Here is a 21,344-nt window from a genome sequence, read left to right on the forward strand (position 1 = left end):
AGACCGAGGGATCTCGGAGAAGAGCACGGAGCTGGGAGAGGAGACTGGCAGTTATGGGGCTCACACCTCACATTGAAAGGGGCCCCCCACCTGCTGATGTGTGCAGCTTACTTACTCATTTCCTTACGCGTGTCCTCACACGTCTCCTGTACGGAGGACTTCCGTGGCTGTCTCCATCTTGTGCAGGGGAAAGGGGTCACCAGAAAGGTGAACCTCTTCTTCCCAAGAGTAAGCTCCTCTCAGACTGAGGTCTGCAGGCTCCTGGGCCAGGGCCCTCACGCTGGGGGGCCGGGCCTCGGAGGATGACCGCCCGCGCTCTGCTCTGTGCCTGCAGGAACATTACGGAGATGATGACCACGGTTTCGCTGCAGATTGTTGGGATCATCGAACCCATCATCCAGCATGCAGACTGGTTCTTCCCCGGGGGTACGTGGGGCGGCCAGTGGGGGAGGGGCGGCTGGGAAAGAGCAGGTGTCGCTGTGAGTTCTGAACCTTTGGAACAAGTGTCACTGCCCAGAGGTGTGTGCTTGTTCTGTTGTGCTGTGTTTTTAATCCCCCTACACACACACACACACACGCACGCACACACACACAGGCACACACACACACACACTCACACACCCACTCACACACACAACTTGTTCTGTTGTGCTGTGTTTTTAATCCCCCTGCACACATACACATGCACGCGCGCACACACACAGACACACACACACACTCACACACCCACTCACACACACACACTCTCACACACCCACTCACACACACACACTCTCATACACATACTCAGGTACAGGGTGGAGTCACGGCAGGTTCCTACTCTCTGGCCTGAAGGTGACCACTGCCTGTACCAGCCATGACCATGGACTTTCTGGTCCAGCGTCCACACCATGGTTTCCTTAAACCTGTGGATCCTGCAGTGCTGGTGCAGACAGGAAAGAGACCCTCTGCTTCCTGGGTGAGGGGGGGCTGAGACCAGAGGGAGGGGATCGCCTGGGTGCCACCCTTTGTTCTTCTTGGCGCTGTCCTCCGAGCGTCCCTCAGCATGTGAAGGTGGTCAGGTTCTCTTCCGTGCCTGGTTCAAAGAGAAGGCAGCTGCCCACGCGGGTTTTCATCATCGTCCTCAGCATGGGACCCCTCGCGTCTGTGGCTCTCAGCTGACGGCTCTGAAGAGACAGCAGTTGCTACACTAAGCAGTGTCCCCTTTAGAAAAGGCTATCCGATCTTATGGTTAGTAAAACTTAAGGGCATTTTATGCTAATGTTTCCATGCTCTGTCAGCAGTGATCGATTAGTGCTGATCTAGCACTTTAAAAGTTTGAGTGTGTTTATTTTGTTTCATGTGCTTTGACCATGAGAGCTCTTAAGAGTTCTGTTAGTCACGTAAAAAGCTGGGTGAGGGTCAGCAGTGAAGCTACAGAAAAGCAGGAAAGGAGTTGACGGCATGATGGACACGGCAGGTGCTGTGAGGAGCCCATGCGTTACCGCTGTGGTCCATGGATGATGACAGGGAAAGCGGGGGTGAGCACTCCTGTGTCCATCTATAGTCAACAGCCTGAGTGGCCTGAGTGAAATCTCCAGTTCTAATCCTTCACCATTTTTCTCTTTAGTTTTCCAGGAAGACATTCTCATCTATAAATCATAACACTGCCCCTTATTTTATTGTCTTGGCTGATGCCATAGGCCAGCACCCCGCCAGGGGTGTTAGATGACAGTGGTGAGGGGGGCATGGCTCTTTCCTGATCTGATTAAGACCCTCTTCACCATGAGGGTTGCGGTAGTTGATTTTATCTTTTTCGGGAAGTATGCCTCTGTTTCCATTTCATTAAGTTTGTTTTTAATCACAAATATAAACTGCTTTATTAAATGCCCTCATATTACCATGATAGGTGAGTTATATGAAGATGAACTAATATCAATAGATGGCCTAACATGGAACCATGGAACAACATTCTCTAGGGGTGAAGTAGGGAGAGGCCATCTGCTCCCCTCTCTGCCATGGAAGCACGTGACAGGCCCATTCTTTCTTCCTCACAGAGATAGAGTTCAACATCACGGGGAATTACGGGAGTCCGGTCCACGTGAACCACAACGCCAACTACAGCTCGATGCCCTCCCCAGACATGGACCCCGCCGACCGGCGCCAGCCCGAGCAGGCCCGCCGGCCCCTCAGCGTTGCCACAGATAACATGATGCTGGAGTTTTACAAAAAGGATGGGTATGAGCTGGAGTCCCTTTCTCCGCATCGGGGTTGGAGAGGGAGGGCTGGGAGGTAACCGAGACCCGGATCGACAGGAAGGCTGTGCGCACTGGCAGCGTTTGGTGACTGTGGCCTAAGCTGACCCTCAGCCTTGACGCTTTCATCCGCGCCTGGGCGAGCCGCTGAGCGTGCTGAGCAGGTTGAGTCAGGGGCCGGGCAGCTGCAGCCCCTGAGCCAACAGCTGTGGTCAGGGACTGACTAGTTCTCCTCAAAAAGAGAGAAAAGTCGGTCATTAAGGGGAATTAAAAATATATATAAACTCTTTATTTTGACTTGAAATTTATCAATCTCAGTTCTCAAATGTTTGATTTTTGATGCTAGGTCTGCTCGCTTGCGCTCTGCAGCAAGTTACACAGCGCCTCTGTACCGTCTAACATGTTCCGTTTCCGTCTCTTTAAACCAAGAGAAAACCTAGCGCTTAAAGCCATCTGAGTGTGAAACCCTAGTAGAGTTTTAAGATTTTTCCTTGTCTTTTATGATCATCACCTACACCTACGCTGATGCAGTTGTTACAAGGCTCCTAAAAGCATTCCACTGAATTGCATAGGAGCGACCCCTCACTGTCCTGTTAAATCAGCTTACGTAACATGTGATTGCCTCATATGATTCCATAAGTGAAGTGGGCACGGCAGGCTCATGAGCAGCACAGCTGGTTCGTGGTGGGCATCAGCTACGGCGGCTAAAGTGTGTGGCCTCCTGGGAGCAGCGAGCTGCAGGCGCCAGCTCATGTGTCCTCCGGAAGGAATCGGTGCAGTGCTTGGTCAAGCCAGTCTGCTGGGTAAACTATGGTTAGGAGTTAAAAGTGACTGTTGTAAAAGAAAATTTAGCAACTGCTGCTTCAGAATAGACGGGAGCATAAAGGACCTACTGGGAATACCAGAAAGCCGGCAGCTGTCCCCCCCGCCCCCCGCCCCCCCCCAACTGTGCCCCATGCAGACCACAGGTGAGCAGAAGCTCTGTTTGAAATGCGTGGGCCTACAGGACTTCAGAGGGAAGGTCGCAACCCAGGAGTCTGGAGGCTGTGAGTCCTACTTGTCACCCCTCCCCTCTCCCGGGTGGGCGGTGGCACTGGGGACCTCCTCTCCGTCCTGTGAGGGTGGAGGAGGGTTAGGAAAGCCACGATCTGCTTGTACCTGACCCGCCAGACATTTCACCCGGGAGGCCAGTGAGGGTTTATCTGCTCTGTGCTGCTGTTGGCTGCTTTTATAGTTAGTAGGGAACGAAAAACTGGAAATCTTAGAAGTTGACAGGAGCAAAAGGGAATTTCTTAAATCAGTAAAAAAGAGCATACTTAGAATCTGATCAATGGGAGCGAGTCAGAGGCAGAGATGGAAACAGGGAGAGACAGAGAGGAAGAGACAGAGAAGAGGAGAGACAGAGTGCTAGCCAGCGCACTGGAATTTGTTTTGAAAACTCGGTTCCTTTGTGCAGCAGCGCTAGCTGAGGGATGCCCAGGAGAGTCGGTTCTGGTCCCGGCTGAGTTATGGAGAACTCACCTGCTCCCAGCTGTTTGTGCATCAGAGGTGTGCGCACCTGCCTTGTCTGCCACACCTCGTCCGGTTCCCAGTCCCCCTGGAAAAGTGGTCCAGATGACGCTGAGAGATTGTCCCCGGGCAAGCTCAGGCATTCGGTCTGCTGGCCCCACAGGCAGATGTAGAAGCTTGAATGATGATCTTTAAGCAGATGCCTCATCTCTTGCTCAAGAACTTTGTAAATGATGTGCCCGTTCCACATAACATTCTGATCGAAAGCTGAAAGTGCCGCCGTGTGCTTTAGGGTGTGGAAGATGCGCTGCATAGATTAGTGTACACAAAAGGAATATTTTACGTCTTTTAGACCTGGAATCACACTCTAAGTTAATCGCAGGGCTTACTGCAGGGCCGCCCCTGAGCTGTCTGAGGTACAGGCGTGTGTTCAGGCTGCAGCCAGCTTGTCAATGAGCAGTTCCTAACTAGCTGTAAGAGAAATGGAAACCTAAAGTTGTTACTACGTGTTTTGGGGGAGAGAAAAGGAATTTGTATCAGTTGAGTATCTGTGTTATTTTAGCAATGTTAAGGGAAGTCTCCACATTTTCCCCACTTCTGAGCTTTTAAAAGCTTTGAGACACGTTTCAAAGTCTTCAAACTTACTCTGACCCCTTGAAGCACTGACAGAGTTTACTTTATGGAGGTTTTTTTGGTTAAAAAGAATATATTCAACTATATGTCAATAAAACTGTTACTTAGAATAAAAATAAAAGACAATTTGGGGAAGAAAATTGGATAACATTTTAGGCTGACGACTGTTATGTCCCAGACATCCTATGAGGTGGTTTATCCCCACGCCCAGCTCCTGGCTGGTCCCAACGCCTTTCCGACTCATGCAGACACAGGACGCTGGGGTTTTTTTTTGTGTTTTTTTAAAAAATATATTTTATTGATTTTTTTACAGAGAGAAAGGGAGAAGGAGAGGGATGGAGAGTTAGAAACATTGATGAGAGAGACACATTGATTCAGCTGCCTCCTGCACACTCCCTACTGGGGATGTGCATGCAACCAAGGTACATGCCCTTGACCGGAATCGAACCTGGGACCCTTCAGTCCACAGGCCAACGCTCTATCCACTGAGCCAAACCGGTCAGGGCTGGACGCTGGTTTTCTTTAGCAAGTCCTGGGCTCACAGATACATTTTCATGATGTGGGAGGCACAGCAGTGCCCCTCCAAAGACTTCAGGCCCTCAGCCCTGGAACTTGTAAATGTTACCTTATTGGGGGAGAGAGTCTTTGCAGATGTGATTAAAATGAGGATCTTGAAATAGCGAGGCTGCTCTGGATTGTCAGGGTGGGCCCTGAGCACCATGGCCTGTATCACAGGAGGGCAGCAGGGGTTACACACAGAGGAGGGATGTGAAGATGGAGCAGAGAGATTGGAAGATGTGGCCACAAGCCAACGAGTGCTGACAACCACCAACAGCTGGAAGGGCCAGGAAAGACTTCTCCCCATGAGCTGCTGGGGGGAGCCGAGCCCTGCTGACGCTTGATTCCCTGGTGACACTGACTTTGGACTCCTGGCCTCCAGAACTGTGAGAAAATACATTTCTGTCCTTTGCCCACTTGGTGGAACTTGAGACGGCAGCCACAGGGAGCTCTTCAGACATCTCTCTCCTGCAGCCACACCAACAACTTCCTGGTGAAGAGGCAGCCAGTGTTCCGATTCTTCTCCCACTGAGGGCTGAGGCCGACCTGCACCCCCTTCTCCTCTGAGCTGGCCTCAGCGACTGACTAAACCAGTGATGGCGAACCTTTTGAGCTCGGCGTGTCAACATTTTGAAAAACCCTAACTTAACTCTGGTGCCATATCACATATAGAAATTTTTTGATATTTGCAGCCATAGTAAAACAAAGACTTATATTTTTGATATTTATTTTATATATTTAAATGCCATTTAACAAAGAAAAATCAACCAAAAAAATGAGTTCGTGTGTCACCTCTGACACGCGTGTCATAGGTTCGCCATCACTGGACTAAACTAACAGAATGCAGCAGGAGTGATGCTCTGGGCCTCCTGAAGCTGGTCGGAGCCTTGTAGACATTGCCTGGGCTGTGGGAACCCAGCTACGTTGTCATGTGGGAGTCCAAGCAGCCCCTGGGAGAGAAACAAGCCCCACCCAGCCTTCCCCCCAGCCGAGCACCGAGCTGCCAGCCAGCAACTCACCAGCTTCGAGCCTGAGTCATCTTAGTCTTAGGCCAACTCGAGCACCCTCAGCTAGTTCTGTGTGGCGTCCACAAGCTGTCCCTGTCTGACTTGCCAGAACTGTGGAGTTGTGACCCAGATAAATAAGCAACCAGGTTTTGAGGGTAGTGTGTTATGCAACAAAAGATAGAACAAGCTTAGAAAAAGAATACGATGCCTGCTTCCCCCGCCCCCTTTCCTCAGTCTGATTAGTTGGCCCGGGCTAGGCTTGAGGCATTGGTATTTGTTAAAGTGCCCCCATGTAATGCTAGTGTGCACCTAGGTTGAGACCACTGACTCACAGAAAAATGTTGCCATTCTGGATAAAGAATTTTGCAGTGATACCAGCTTTTAAAATTTTTCAGACCTTTCCTACTTTAGCCATTGAGTGACCCAATTTTAACAGGTCACACCAGCGCTCTCTGCACATTCCTCAGCTCCCACGGAGGAGTTTTAGGGTGCAGGTTGTCATGTATTTTAATGCCTTGTTTTTGTTATCTTTTTTGTTTGTTTTATAGAATAGTGACATTTGTTTCTTGGATCATTCATCCCAAATAATAACTGACGGTGAACTTGCAAACCCCTTCTATTTTGCTGACAATGGCAGGCGTGTTATCTGAGATTATATGAACTATTTTTTATGCTGGACCCACTGCCTCTGAAAGAGTAGCCAAGGGTCCGTGCTCCTGCCCGCTGGTCAGGGTGGACTCAGGCCCTAAGGGTTGTCAGCTGCCTTCATGGCTGCATCCCTAGCAGCACCTGGGCAAACTCCGAAGGGATTCTTGAAGGGCCTGTGGAGAAGCCCAAGGCAACAATAGAAAAGATACCAGCAACGAAGCTTCCTCGCTAGCATCTATCTCTACCCTCCTGATGGTTACACTCTCCTCCCCTCTGCCTCCACTCCCTGCCCCTTGGCAGCCTCAGACTTCAGACAAACCTGGCCATACCACCACTGCCCATTCCCTACCTCACATGACCGTTTCCTAGTCGCCTGTTTTCCCTGCTGCCTATTTGCCGCTCCTGGCTCTGGCCCATGTTCCCTAGACCTGCCTGCCAGCTGACACACCTCTGGCCCATGTTCTCTACACCTGCCTGCCAGCTGACACACCTCTGGCCCATGTTCTCTACACCTGCCTACCAGCTGACACACCTGGCCCATGTTCTCTACACCTGTCTGCCAGCTGACACACCTGGCCCACTGCCCGTGCTTTCTTCCAGCCTCTGGTATCCCTATACCCACCAGTGGCAAGGCTGACAGCATCTGTGAAGCTGCCCACAGACCCTTGGATCCCAATGGGTGGCAGTCTGTTCTGAGACTCCATGACCTGGGCTCCTTATACTCAGAAGACCAACGTGCTCCTCTTCCCAGTCTTGGAACCTGATGGGCCTGCAGCCGTCTCGCTTGCTCCACAGTGGACTGGTCCTCAGAGGTCCTCGCCAGAGCCCGCTGATGACAACCCCAAAACCCATGAGGACATTGACACCAGAGCTAGCAGCCCCCTTAGAGCTGGAGTGTGACTCGGCCTCGGCCTGTCTAGAGAGCTTCTCTGTAGAGGGTCTTGTCCCCACTTTAGAACAAAGTGTAGATGATCATTAATTTGAAATAGGCTTGTTTAATTGAGAAGGTTTGGGAGTAATCGGAATGGGGCTCTATGGAATCCTAATTCTACTGTTGGTTTTATTGAGTTGGTGGGGAAGTTGGAAACTGGAGTCTAATGAGTTCCTGAAGCACATGGTTCAACACATGGAAACCATTTTCTGAAATGTATGACTTCTTAGAGACTTTGTCTCCTCTTTCCCATGACCAGTTGGGCTAATTCTGCAAGCACAAAATATACTAAAGCCAAAATGCACTGGCAAGGTTGGTAGAAGTTTCAGGAGGCGCCCTGGGACATGGAAGACCTTCTGGAGGTGGGAAGGGTGGTGGCCATTCTTGGGTGAGTCTTCTGCACCCTGCCACAGTTTCTTTTTCAAAGATACTGCTTATTCTTTCCTGTTTTTCCAGCCCTGATGACTGAGTTGGGCAGTGAGACCTAGGGGGTTTGTGAACATCCCCTGTTACATGCCACAAGTCTTCATAAGGGGGCTGTGGCATGCATCATGTTCCGAATGTGTTGATCATAAAGCCTGTTGTCACAAAACAATCAGAACTAGTAATCTGAGGCACTTATTTTTGTAATAGTGGATGTTATGATACTCTGTAGACCCAGTGGTGGGAGGATGGACAATATGCCATGAATGGTGGTGCAATCATTTTATTTAGATTACTAGAGGCCCGGTGCACGAAATTCGTGCACAGGTAGGGTCCCTAGGCCTGGCCGGCCATCAGGGCCAATTGGGACCTTCTGGCTGCCGGCCGGGGCCTCCCTACCCCAGCTGCCAGCTGCCGGCCTGGGCCTTCCTTTGTTCCGTGCCGCCCCCTGGTGGTCAGTGCACATCATAGTGAGCGATCGGTCTCCTTTTGAACTCCTGAGGGGACAATCTAGAAAGTCATCCCAGGTGCCAGTGGGAAATGAGGCACACATTTTGGGTTTGGGTTGGTCACATGGACCCTTGAAAGGTATATTCTTGTTCCAGGCCCCACCTCAGCTTCCAAATGTCCAGGATTGGTACATTGTAGATGCTGAGACCAGGTCTAGGAAATGTTGTCAGACTGACTCAAGCCTTTATTTGTACTAGGGAGGGAGGTAAAGGAACTTCCTTATGATGCACTTAGGAGAGGAATTACCCCTAGAGGAACTAGAAGTTACCTGATTCTGGTCTCCCTGGGTGAATGTCGTGTAGACTAAGTCCTCAGATGGTTAGGACCCCTGTCACTCATCTTGATTACCCAGGCCCCTGCCACTGCTACGGGGCCTCCAAATTCATCTTAAACATTCCCTGAACTTCCAAGTCTTTGGTGGATATTTGGGGAGCTGCCCACATTCCCTAGAGTCTGCATCTGATGGCTAACCCATTTCTTGTCTCCTTTCTCCTGGCTTTTGCCAAATGTAACTGATCTCTAGAACAAAATCAAAACATTCTATAGACTTGCATACTTCAAAGCCATATATTGACTGACACCTCTAGCTGAGAATGTTCCTAACCAGGATTCAAAAAATAGCACTGCAGATGTCTGTCCTACACAGGGGGAAAAACAACTGCTACCCTTGACAACCTACTACTTAGATTGATCCAGAGCAAACGTCTGCTCGGTGGTAAATGGATTCTTTTGGTAGACACCTGTTCTTAGAGCAGGGTCTTCCAACTTCCAGATTTTGTTTTGTATTTTGTTTTGTTTTGCTTTGCTGGGGCAGGCCTTTGTCTGTCTTCATTTCTAAAGTCTGGATCTTATGTTTCTCCCGTGTGGCTTGCCGATTACAGACAGTAAAACAAGAAGGCCACCATTTCCTTCAGCAGGAGACGTTGCTAAGTCTAACCTCTACTTTGTTTCCGCACCCACCTCATGTCAGAAGCGTAACCCTCCGGGGAACAGCCCTTTGCAGATGTGGAGTATGAGCTGTGGGGCCAGGCTCTCTGGGTTCAGATTCTGGCCATGTGACCTGGGAAGTTAACCTCGGAATCCTGGGAAATAATAGTAAGCACCAGCCTCAGAACTGAGCGTGAAATACAGTCTTACTCATGAAGTGTTTAAATATGCCTGGTATATGTGAATATTGCTGTTTCTAGCACACACACTAGGTTTTTTTATTACATCACATTTTTAAGATAGTAACCAGCCCTGTGCTTGGACATCTCACTAAAACACCGGGAATGTTTTTTATCTGTCTCCACCTTCCCACGAGCACTGAGCTAATTCTTTGAGCACAAAGTGTACTAAAGCCACAATGGACTGGCCGAGGACAGGGGGAGGGTATGGGAGGCTCTGGGACCCGGAAGACCCGTAGGTGAGAGGGTCGGAGCCATTCCGCTGAGTCTCAGCACCAGTTTGTTTCCCAAAGAAACTTTCAGCCACGGTGACCCCTATGCTCTCCTTCTTTCCTGCCCTGTGCCCTGGCTGGGCAGTGATGCTTGGGGGGAGGGGGTGAGGATCCCCCCTATTTCTCTGCTCCTTAAGCCAAGCTTCATCCAAGGAGGTTTCCAGCAGCCCCTCTGAGGCCCACAGCGGCCCCTCTAACACGTAGATTCCATGAACACGAAGGAGCGTAGGGAAAAGGGATTCGTACCTCTACCATGTTTTTTGGGTCCTTTATTTATACCAGAGAAGCCACCCCAAATCTTTTCATGTTCAGGGCCAGTGTTAGGAAGGGAAGAATCTGATGGGTCTTCCCAACATATCTACCTCACGCTGAGCCTGATTCGCTGACACAATACCTTTATCTCCCCCTTTGATCTGCCTGTTTTAGACTTGGATTCCCTCTATTTATTTATCGGGGGCAGTGGGGGCTTATAAATCATTTGTACTTGGCACCTACAAGAACAGAGCATCATCATTGTCAAAGTCACCACGTACTGGTTTCTTACTAGATGCTCCGTAACTTGTGCACACTCTCCTATTTGCTCTTTACAACAACCCGAAGAGAAAGGGGGATGGTATTGCTCCGTCTGACAGAGGGCACCAGAGGGCACTCAGAGGGAACCGGAGGGCAAGGAGCGCGTCCATACCGCACAGTTAGTGATGAGGAATGTGGGATTACACACCAAGTCCCTCCTTTCAAAGGCGTGCTCTTGCCCACGGGACTGCTGCCCCTAGAAGAATCAAGGTGAGCAGGACTGGGAGAGGGGTCACCCCATTTTGGAGCTGCTACCCCAGCTCCACACTCTCCTGCTCCCAGGCCTTGCTCTCCCCTCCATCAAGATGCCACATGACTCTCTGCATCTCCAGCTGTCAGCCCCATGGCATTCCTTCTGTGTCGCTGGACAGACCGCCTATTGGGCACAGCCATTTCCCAGCTCACACCACCAACCCCTGCAGGACCCCGCGGCGGCCTCTCCCAGTGATGGCTGAGGCCATGCTAAATATATCTGAGCACTCACCCTGGTGAAATTCCTTCCTGAAGGCTGGAGGTGGGGCGGGAGGTGCTGGCCTCACTGTGTAGATGAGGAGAGAGCTTTACTGACTCAGTGAATGGCTTAGCTGCGTCCTGAGGCATGGGTTTTTCAGAACCTATTCCAGGGTATGGTCTCATGAAACATACCAAGTGTGTCTGATGATAAGTTCCATGCAAATGTAAGGTCCTTGCAGCTTGCGAGGAGTTACCTGGGACTGCCTTGCCACGGCGAGGGTTTGTACCTGCTGGCCCCATGGCCCCATAGATGAGCAGCCAAGAGCTCTGTGTCCCCTGCTCCTTGGCCCCTTGCCTGGACTCCTCGTCTTTACCTGTGAAAGTGTCAGTGACATCTGACGCATGCTCCCTGGAGCAGGTGGTGTCTCCCCCCCCCCCCCCCCCCCACTGCAGGTGGAGGGGGGTTCCTGCAGCAAGGCAGGCAGCCCCCCTGTAGAAGCAGAAGTTCACGTTCAGGCATTATTTCTTGGTGACTGGCATTTTGCCACTGACACCTGGCAGGTCTCACCCTGCCCATACCCTGTGCCCTAGCCGACTCCTCCTGGTAAACCAGGAGATCAGGCAGCCTGGCACCTGAGGCTGCTGAGGTTGGAAGGTGCCATTGGGAGTAGAAGGCGTGCCCATCAGCCCTCTCCGGCCTTTCCCCCACCCCCCACCCGTGGGAAAGGTCTTTCTAGGGGAAAGAGAATCCTAAGGAAGAGAAAACAGGGTGAGACCTACCATCCTTGACCGTGGGAGACAGCTTGCATGCCTGCCATCTCCGCCCATGCGGCTGAGTGGTATCAGCTCCCTCCCCCAGTGGAGAGTTAAGCTTCTTGCTCTGCATCCTGGGAAATTCTGAAGCCACAGAGCATGATTTGATGTTCCCTTGCTGCTTACTCTAAATATGAGGGTTGTACCTGGTCCTGCCCGGGATTTGGGGGGGCCTCCAGGAGTGATTCAGGATCCCCTGTGGAAGGTGCTTATGTATTGGTGGCAGGTCCTTGGACCAAGATGGCTTGAAAGCTAGTGAGTCCTGGAAAGAGAATGACCCCCCGCCAGGTGCCTCATCGAAGGGAGATGAGGTTTATTAACAGGGACCCTAGACATGGAGAGGTCCCTGGGGATGCTGCAGAAGGGGTGTCAGGCAGCTCTCCCATCCCAGCGTGGGAGGAGAGGTGAGAGGAAGGACGCACAGCCCTCACGCCCACTGCGCAGACTCCTGCAGAGACACGGGGCTGGGAGCACATACTTCCTCCCTGAGTGAGTCTGTCCGCCCTTAGTACTGGAAACATTAGCCCTTGCCTTGGTCCTGCAGGCCTGGACCGTGCACTGTAGTTCCCGTTACTCCTCGACCAGAGGAAAGGGAATGAACCGCCTTCTAATCGTGACCTTAGACACAGCAGAGGCTCCTACCCTTCCAGCAACTTGCTCTCTCCCTGTGATGCGTTTCCTGCCCACATGCCCCTGTGCGCCAGCATCAACTCCAGCCCCTCTCTCTGTTCGCCTGTGAGCCGCCGGGAAGCAGAGAACTTTTCACCCATCAAGTAGAAGAGTCACTTTAGCTAGGAGACCAAGGAAACGGAAACAAGTTCCTGACACAGTGAAAGCTGAGACCCTGACGAGAGACGACCTGTGTGTCCCAAGGAAGGGCAGTTGTTGACACTAATATCTGTATGTTTCTGTCCCTGCAGCCTTAGGAAAATCCAAAGGTACAGTATCCTGGGTAGCTGCAGGCCATGTTCAGTCTGAACGCCGAGCGCGCTGCGCCTCGGCGAGCTCTGCGAGGGGATGTGTGTGTGGTTGCTTGGCCGACGGACTTGAGGTGACTGTTCCCATCGTTGAAGTGGGACCTGAGCCGAGGGAGGCCACCGGCACCATCAGCCCGTCCTGCAGGGTAGGCAGGCGGGCGTGGCCTGCGGACGCACAGCTTGGCTGGTGCCCGGCCAGCACCGGGTCCTGCTGACTCTGTGCTCTGGACGGCAAGTGACAGAAAGGATGGCTGTTTAGATGTCTCCTGAGGCCGGTGCCTGGTTCTGGTCTCATGCTGCCCTTGTCCCTGTCCTGCTCCCCTGCGTCTCCCACCTGGGAGGAGCGAATGCCCCCAGAGAGGCCGCATTCGCACTGACAACAGCTGCTTTGGCAGAGGGTGAAGCGCAGCTGCCAGCTGGGGCGAGGCCGGCCGGCGGGCGGGGGGCTCCAGGAGTGGCCTGGCCATCAGGGGAGCCCTGCCTGTCTCCTCGCTCCCCTGGGCCCAGGAGGGTGCTAAGGCTGCGCTGCTGTTCTAACACCCACCTGCTTGAATGTGTCCGCTTCGTGGGGGAGGGGTGCCGTCTGTCACGCACGGGTAAGCACGTGTCTTTGTGTCCCTCACCAGCATGGGCGTGAGGGTGATGGACACGTCCTGGGTGGCGCGAAGAGGCTCATCGTCGGCAGGCCGGAAAGGGTCATGCGCCCCGCCCTCCACGCAGCCCCCCGCCCCTCCCGAGGAGCTGGCAGCGCCTCTGCCCTCGCCCCTTCTGGAGCAGCCCCCAGAGGACCCCGTGGTGCCCTCGCTTTCTCCATCCGGCCTGGGCCTCCAGCCTGGGGCCGAGCGGACCAGGTAAGCGCGGGCATGTTCACTGCACCCACCTCCGGCCTCGTGGACGTCCTCACCCCCATTTCTAAGCATTCCTGCTGGCTTCCTACATCGCGCTGGCGCCCAGTAAGCCACTCAAGCTCCCTTGGTTATCAGATGAAGGCCAGGCTTTCCAAGAAGTGCCTCCCAAGCCAACAGCAAATGTGTCAGGTGGCAGCTTGCAAAGGGGTGAGAGGAAGCTCAGTGCCCAGCTCTCCATTTCCTGTTTCCTCTCCTCCACCTTTACATTTGGAGGGGCCATTTTTACTGCTAAAGTGGGTGCCAATCAGGGAAGAATGGAGTTCATATGGTCACACTGGCCTGGGGACCTGCAGGAGGTCATGGGGTCACGCTGGCCTGGTGACCTCTGCAGGAGGTCATGGGTCACGCTGGCCTGGGGACCTCTGCAGGAGGTCATGGGTCATGCTGGCCTGGGGACCTCTGCAGGAGGTCATGGGGTCACGCCGGCCTGGGGACCTCTGCAGGAGGCTGCATGGCTGTTTTCCATTCTCCTGGGGGAAGAAAAAAGAGAACCAGATCATTGTATCACTAGTTGAGTGAACATTTGCAAGACCATGTCCATCCAGAGGAAAGATGCCATCTGTCCCTTGAAGGCGCCTGCCTTCCAGCGAGCAAATATCACAAATGGTTAAGGCTCACGGTCTTGCTGGGGTCTCAGCAGGAGGTGGCTGTGCCTGGCCCTTCCTTGGAAGGGGTGTGGTCAGAGGGGTTTCTAGAAGTGGGATCTGCACAGCCAACTACTTTGTCTTTTGTTTCTACCTGTTCTCAAACAGCAATCCAGAGACCTAGGAAAGCTACGTGAAATCAGAGGCCCCTGTGCAGTCAGCTTTCCCTCACGGCCACTGCTGGGAAAGGCTGGAGACTGAGAAGTGAACCTTTTAGCCCAGTCTTTCCTCAGGTGCGCATGCACCCCCACACACGCACACACACACATGTATGCATGCACATGCCTGTGTGCACACAAGCACATGCATGTGCACATGTGCACATGTCCACACATGTGTGCATACACACATGTATGCATGCATATACAAGCACGTGTGTGCACACATGCCCACACATTCGTGCACACACATGCACACAGACACACACACATGCATACACACCTCAAATGAAGGATTGCAGACTTTGTTTTTTCCCTTTAATGAATAGAAGGTATTTTCCTGTGAAACGGGAAATTGATGAAGGGATAGAGGACAGTCACGGAGTTGGAGAGGGGAACTGATGCTGGTGTTGGGTTGTTGCTGATGGCTCCAACTCAGAGGACAGGCAACCCTGGCTGGGTGCTCACTATCCTCAGGTCCCTGGAGGGATGGGCTGGGAGCGAGCTCAGTGGGGAAGCAGAGGGAGTGCGGTGGGCCCTAGAGGCTGCCGAGAGGAAGTGGACCAATAGGAGACTTGCTGCAGAGGCTCCCTTTGCAGACACTCACTGGCCCCACCCTGATTTCCCATCTCTGTTTGGTGCCAACAGCATTTGGCATTAAATGATATTTCTAGAAAATGCCCCTCAAAGATAGATTCCCCCGGCTCTGAGGTGTTCCCGAATGTTGTGGATGGGTGGCCTTGTGCGGTCACTCAAGGGCAGGGAACAGCGCCCACTGGTTCAGAGTATTCGCAGGGTCAGTCCCTGCTGCTCGTCCCCTTTCCCGTGTGACCAGTCCTGTGGCTTCCCTTTGGGTGCCAGTGTCCACACTGTCTCATCCACTCTCTCGCTCTCCCTGCGTGGATTCCTCCCAGTGGGAACCCGTGTTCCATTGCTTTTCTGTTTCTTTGTCCCGTTCCCTGGACATTTGCAGCCAGATGATGTTTCCTGCAGTTGCTGATTGCTGTCAGGGCTCCCTCCCCTGAGGATGGCAGGCCCTCCCTCCCTGTGGCTGCTTCCAACCCTCCCCTTCCCGCCAGGTCTGTCCCTCCTCCCCTCTGCCCTCCAGGCAGGCTCAGCCTCTGCACCTGTTCCTCTGCTTGGCATTAACTCTAACCCCAAACTGTTCCCTGCCCTTCGCATCCCAGCTCACTGAGCGATGCGTCCCCAAACCAACCTGCCCTCCAGCCGGCTGTACCTGTGCCTCCCTCCAGCGCGCCTGCTAACCGCTCACCCCCACCTCTCCCCTGGGCCAGCTGCACCTGTGCTGCAGAGAGAGTGTCTGGCAGCAGCGTAGGTAAACGCTTGGTTCTGCGGGAGGGGGCGCGGTGCAGGTGGGAGGAAGGAGCAGGGGAGCTCCCTGGTCCCCAGATTCTTGTCTATCTAGAGAGAAAAGAAGAGCCTGTTACCTGACAAGAAGCAATTATTTTGTTTGCTTGTTGGGTGTTTTGTTGTTTATTGTTTTACTTTACCTTCCTCTTGATGGAGGCAGAGATGGGCGGAAGGGTGGAGAGATCATTGGCATTAAGGTGATCATTGCCTGGTCACCTCAGGCCTGAAGAATAAAGAATAAGGCAAGCCTGGCTGGCATGGCTCAGTGGCTGGCGTCAACCTATGAACCAGGAGGTCAGGGTTCTAGTCTCGGTCAGGGCACATGCCTGGGTTTTGGGCTCGATCAGCGTCAACCTATGAACCAGGAGGTCAGGGTTCTAGGTCAGGGCACATGCCTGGGTTTTGGGCTCGATCCCCAGTGTGGGGTGTGCAGGAGGCAGCTGATCAATCACTCTCTCTCGTCACTAATGTTTCTATCTCTCTCTCCATCTCCCTTTCTCTCTGAAATCAATAAAAAATATATATTTTTAAAATTTTTTTAAAAAGAGTAAGTTGAGGGTTTCAGGCTGTGGTTGCTTCTATTGTTCATCCACAGAATAGAGAAAGGAGCTAGTGCCGTCTGGCCCTCTGGTGAGACGGTCTTCCCCTTGCAGATCACTGTAAATATTTCTCTCTTTTCTGCATCCAGTGCAGCTAGAGAGCAGTTCGGTTCCTGAATAGGGGCTGCTGGGAATTGAGAAAATGAAAGAAAGACAGACACAGAGATGGAAGGAAAAAGCTGGGGCTGGGTGGGACCACTGTCCTCTGATGAAGAGACAGGGACTCAGAGCCAATACAGTGCATTCATTTAATACAGCAAAAACCAGGGAGTTTTACTAAAGGTCAAGACAAAGGAGATTATGTGCATTCTTGGGTGGGCCCGGGTCATATTCATTTCCTGGTGCTTGGCTGGATTTAGATAACAAAACCCACCCCCTGGTGCCTGGGCTGAAGGTCAAGCTGACAACACTCCTGCCTCTGGCAAGGCATGTTTCCAGGACGTGGCTCTGCCAACGCCACTGGATTCAGCTGACAATAATTAAAGAAATGCCCATGTGCCTTCCCAGGCGCTCTCTACAGATCACCAGCTGTGGGGTGACACTCATCCTTAACAGGGGCCACCTACTACCGCCTGTGGCCTTCCCTTCGCTCCCCCACCCCCGTGGGGAAGACCTGCTCCAGGGCCCTCCCAGCCTTTTCACCAAAACCCGGTGGGATGAGCTGTATATTCCCGGCTCTGTCATTTAGAGTTTCTAACAAATTTAGGAAGAAATGGCTGTCGCTACTTGTGGAGAAGAAATAACCATTGCGCAGGATTTAGGTTTCCATACTTCCTGTGTCCTGTGTGAGGACATCAGAGTCCAGGTGGGTTCTCACTAGGATGAAGTTAGCTCCTAACTCCAGGTCACCTCCTGGTTCTCTAGGGGCTGCCTGCAGCATTCTGCTGAAAACACGGGAGAACCCTGGCCGGTTTGGTTCAGGGGTTAGAGCATCGGCCCTAGGACTGAAGGGTCCTGGTTTCAGTCCCGGTCAAGGGCATGTACCTCAGTTGCAGGCTCGATCCCTGGCCCCGGTCTGTGCAGGTGTGGGAGGGAGGCGACCAATTGATGTCTCTCTCTCTCACATCGATGTTTCCCTTCCACTCTCTCTAAAAGTCAATGGAAAAAATACCTTTGGGTGAGGATTAACAAAAAAAGCAAGAAAGAAAAAAACACATAAGAATGGAGATCGATTGGTAATGTCTGTCATGGATGGCATGTTGGGGGATGGTAGGGAGGGAGGAGTCAGTATTGATTAGCTGGCCCTGGTCTGGGGGTGGACTATGAGTAGGGTGCACTTTATCCTTAGGAGGCAGCCTGAGGAAGAGCCAGCAGTGAAGGGTGGACCCTCCTTGGGACCTGGAGGTTCAGGGTGTCCCTTGATCAATTGAAGGGGCTCCAGAGGCCCTCGGTGCCATCGGCCCTGGTCCCCTCCAAGCATGGGGGGCTGGGACTGAACTGCCCACATTTGGGAGCACAGCCAGCTTCTATTCCAACCCTACCATTGCTGGGATCTCCTGAGCTTAAGGATGGGTCCCCAAAGTCCTCCCCTGCTTGGGGGCTTTATGGGGGTGCAGGGAAAGCAGCTGGAGAGTGGGGAGCCATGGCCACGCAGTCATCAGATCTCACTCGGCACACGGGCTCTGCTGTGCTGTGGATTCAGGGGACAAGAGCACTTCGGTGTCCCAGTTCCCAAATGTCCAGGTCCCAGTGTGGCTCACAGGACAGAGGGGGAGGTGCTCGGGGCCTGCTGCCCGTCGCTCATAGTCTCTGGTGGTGAGGGAGCTGGCAGCCAGTCCCAGGCAGAGGAGGAAGTAGGGCCCAGCCATCAGAGCCCCAGGAGGGCCAGCACCACCAGGGTCGTCTGGGAGGCTGAGGAAGGGCCTGAGACGCCCAGAGCCGGGCAGACTGCGCTGGTGAGACAGGCATGTTCTGCATCCACGGGGAGGTGCTGAGTGGCCTCTTGTCCTGTGTGTTTGTGTTTCAGCGCTTCTAGAAGCAAGGAGCTTTCTCCAGGATCTGGGCAGAAGGGAAGTCCGGGTTCTAGCCAGGGGGCACCCTGTGCCGGGACGCCAGCAGGCACCAGCCCCGGCCCGCCGCCGGCCGACCAGAGCCCCCACACTCTCCGGAAAGGTACGTCCCGCCACCTGCACCTGCATGTTGCCTGGGATGGCTGCCCGCTGCCTGGAAACTCACTTCCCCACCAGCCTGGGTGCTCAGACACCCTGTGGCCTAGCGAACCGGTCCCCATCTGTGCATTAGTGGTTAGAGGTCGACCAGCTCCCAGAGGGACATTTCATCACCTTTCCTCAGTTTCCTCGTTTGAGCAGTGGGCTCTTCAGGCGGGTGGAGGGTCTGGCTTTCTGTACACCAGGACCTCTGCCTGGGGTGATGCGTGCCTTCCAGGCCCCACCAGGCCCCCGCAGCCATCTGTTGTACGGGGCCTCCTGCCCCCCACCGGGCCTCACCCAGCTGCCTGCCCCTGGGTTGTTTGTGGGATGTGACAAAGAGGGGGACTGGTGGCTTGTCCCGGAGTCCTGCCCTTCATATTTATGTCTTAGAGCTCCGGGAATTCCTGCTAAGCCGCGCCGCCCACCCCAGAATCTGCCATGAAACGCACTGTAAAGGCCATTATTCCCTCTGAAATGACCCCCAAGCTGACGACCTGCTCCTGGTGACGGTTCACCAACGGGGGCCTCAGGGAGGGGAGCGTACCCAGCCTTTCTGTTCGCTTTCATCTATGCCGTCGCTTTGCAGGCTTCACATTGTTTAAAGGAGCCTCGTGTTGGCTTTGTCCTCGTTCCAGCCTCTCCAGCGCCTCGGTGGGGCTGCAGCTCCAGGGCTGGTCACCTTGTCATCGCACACCTTCAGGGCCGGTGGCTTTCCGCCTGCCCGGTGCCAGGCCACAGGGGCACCCATAACCCTAGTCTGCCCTCAGCAGCCTTCCTTCTGTCCCTTCCCATCATGCCTCATGCACTCCACAAATAGTTGTTGGGCCCTACTGTGTGCCAAGCTCAGAGGGTGTAACCGTAGCAGGCGCACAGTAGGGGTGTAACCGTAGCAGGCGCAGCTCTCAGGAAGGTGAGCGTGGAGCGGTACCGCAGGTGGCAGCGCGGGCACTGCTCACACGGGCCCTTCCACACACAGGCGCTGGGCCGCAGCGGTGGGCTGGGGTTTCAGCATCCAGGGTTCCTCCGGCACCCATAGGGTTCCCTGTGGTCTAGAAACAGTTCTTTGGCGGTTTGTGTGCAAGGCCTAACCCTCCCCAGCCCTACACTGGGGTGATGGCTAAGCCATCGCTTTGTCCACAGGAGTCAGGGCTCATGCCAGCGGCATGCTGGACTTCCCTCCTCACAGCAACAGGGCCTCTGGGGGACTCAGGTCCCTTCCCAAGGGCGTTTGGTAGCTCAGTCATCACTGAAATATGCAGCTTTCTCCGCCTCCTCCACCACCGGCACACTTGGCGGTTTTAACGCCTCCGTCTTTTGGTATCACGGCCTTGTCCTGTAACTTCCCGGAGTGGCGATGTCACACAGGCGTCTTGGTGCTGTCACTGCTCCCCTTGGCTCCTTTGGGAGAAGACAGGTTCAAGCATGGTCCCTGGTCCCCACCTGCTCCTCACCCGGGGAGCAAGTCCCGCCCGGGCCGGCAGAGCTGCGGGTGGTTTATTAAGTCAGGATTATACGGGGCTTCCTGCACACGGTCTCATTGCATCCCTGCCGTGCTGTGGAGAGATTTACGGGCGTGCCCCGGGGCACAGTGGGAAGACGGAGGCATTTGGGCCTCATTGATTGACCCTGGAGAACATGTGCTTGCCTTTTCCACGCTGCACACGGAAGGAGCCAGGGCCATGTGTGAGGTGCAATCAGCATAGGTTTTGTTCCATGGAAGGGGAGGTCCCTGAGGCCTCCTTGGGGCTAAAGGACAATCTCTTCTGGAATTAGTGGCACCACAGGCAGCCCCACTGGGCTGACAGGTTGCCCTGGATGTTCCCACTTCTCATCCTCCCGGGCATTTCCAGTTCGAAGTGAAATGTAGTTGTCATCCTCCAGCAGGACTAAGTCAATACACAGGGACATGGAGGCCTGCAGAGGAGGTCGGGGCACGCTGTGCCCTGTGCACAGGTGGAGGGCAGGGCGGGCGGAAGGGCAGCACCGGGCGCCGGGTCTCTGTGGCCCACCTACAGGCTATTGGTCACTGAGGCCAAAGGTCAGCTTCCGATGCTGACAGTCGCCCGTCCTGGGCCCACCGTCACATGTTGAACTCTGATTGTCGTCTGGGCCATGGCACTGGCTCACTCTTCCTTGGGCCACCGATCCCTTTGTCACCCCAATGGTGACTGGCGCTGGGAAGCCAGCCATGGCCTGTTGGGGGGGAAATGTGTCTGCAGCCTGCTGTGTGTGTGTGTGTGTGTGTGTGTGTGTGTGTGAGAGAGAGAGAGAGAGAGAGATAGGGGAGGGAGGGGAGGGGAGGGAGAGAGGGCAGGAATCCAGAGAAGAGGAGAAATTAGTGAACAGAAATTAGGGAGAACGTGAAAACTTGCAAGTCTAGGTGAATTTTTAAAAATTGTGTTGCCTGCTCTCAGGGTGCCAAGGGCTGGGGTGGCGAGGGTAGGAGGGGGTGAAGGGTGTGCCAACGGCCGCATGGACCCCGGGCGTCATGGAACAACCTTGTGTGTTGCTGTTGTGTTTTCTCTTCCAGTTTCCAAGAAGCTGGCACCGATTCCGCCCAAGGTCCCCTTCAGCCAGCCAGGCGCTATGTCGGAGCTGCCCACCGGCCAGCCGTCCCCACTCAGCCTGTCACCTACGCCCCCGAGCACCCCGTCACCCTACGGACTCAGTTACCCGCAAGGGTACCCCTTGGCCTCGGGCCAGCTCTCCCCGGCGGCAGTGCCCCCTCTGGCCTCTCCTTCCAGCTTCGCCAGCACTTTAACCAAATCGCGGCCCACCCCGAAGCCCCGGCAGAGACCCACGCTGCC

At 53.9% G+C, this 21,344-nt stretch overlaps 1 protein-coding gene across 1 annotated transcript in view; it reads left to right on the top strand.

Annotated features, from left to right (window-relative positions):
• LOC102246045 (rho GTPase-activating protein 44) overlaps positions 1 to 21,344 on the top strand; it is a 99,323-nt gene that overhangs the window by 72,293 nt on the left and 5,686 nt on the right. The window contains exons 14-19 of the mRNA XM_014547009.1: positions 335 to 426; positions 2,037 to 2,217; positions 12,651 to 12,668; positions 13,334 to 13,558; positions 18,354 to 18,499; positions 21,068 to 21,335. Of these exons, the coding sequence (XP_014402495.1) occupies positions 335 to 426; positions 2,037 to 2,217; positions 12,651 to 12,668; positions 13,334 to 13,558; positions 18,354 to 18,499; positions 21,068 to 21,335 (930 nt within the window). The remainder of the gene's footprint in view (positions 1 to 334; positions 427 to 2,036; positions 2,218 to 12,650; positions 12,669 to 13,333; positions 13,559 to 18,353; positions 18,500 to 21,067; positions 21,336 to 21,344) is intronic.

The sequence above is a fragment of the Myotis brandtii genome, unplaced genomic scaffold, assembly GCF_000412655.1.
Source record: "Myotis brandtii unplaced genomic scaffold, ASM41265v1 scaffold461, whole genome shotgun sequence".
In the NCBI taxonomy this organism is placed as follows: domain Eukaryota; kingdom Metazoa; phylum Chordata; class Mammalia; order Chiroptera; family Vespertilionidae; genus Myotis; species Myotis brandtii.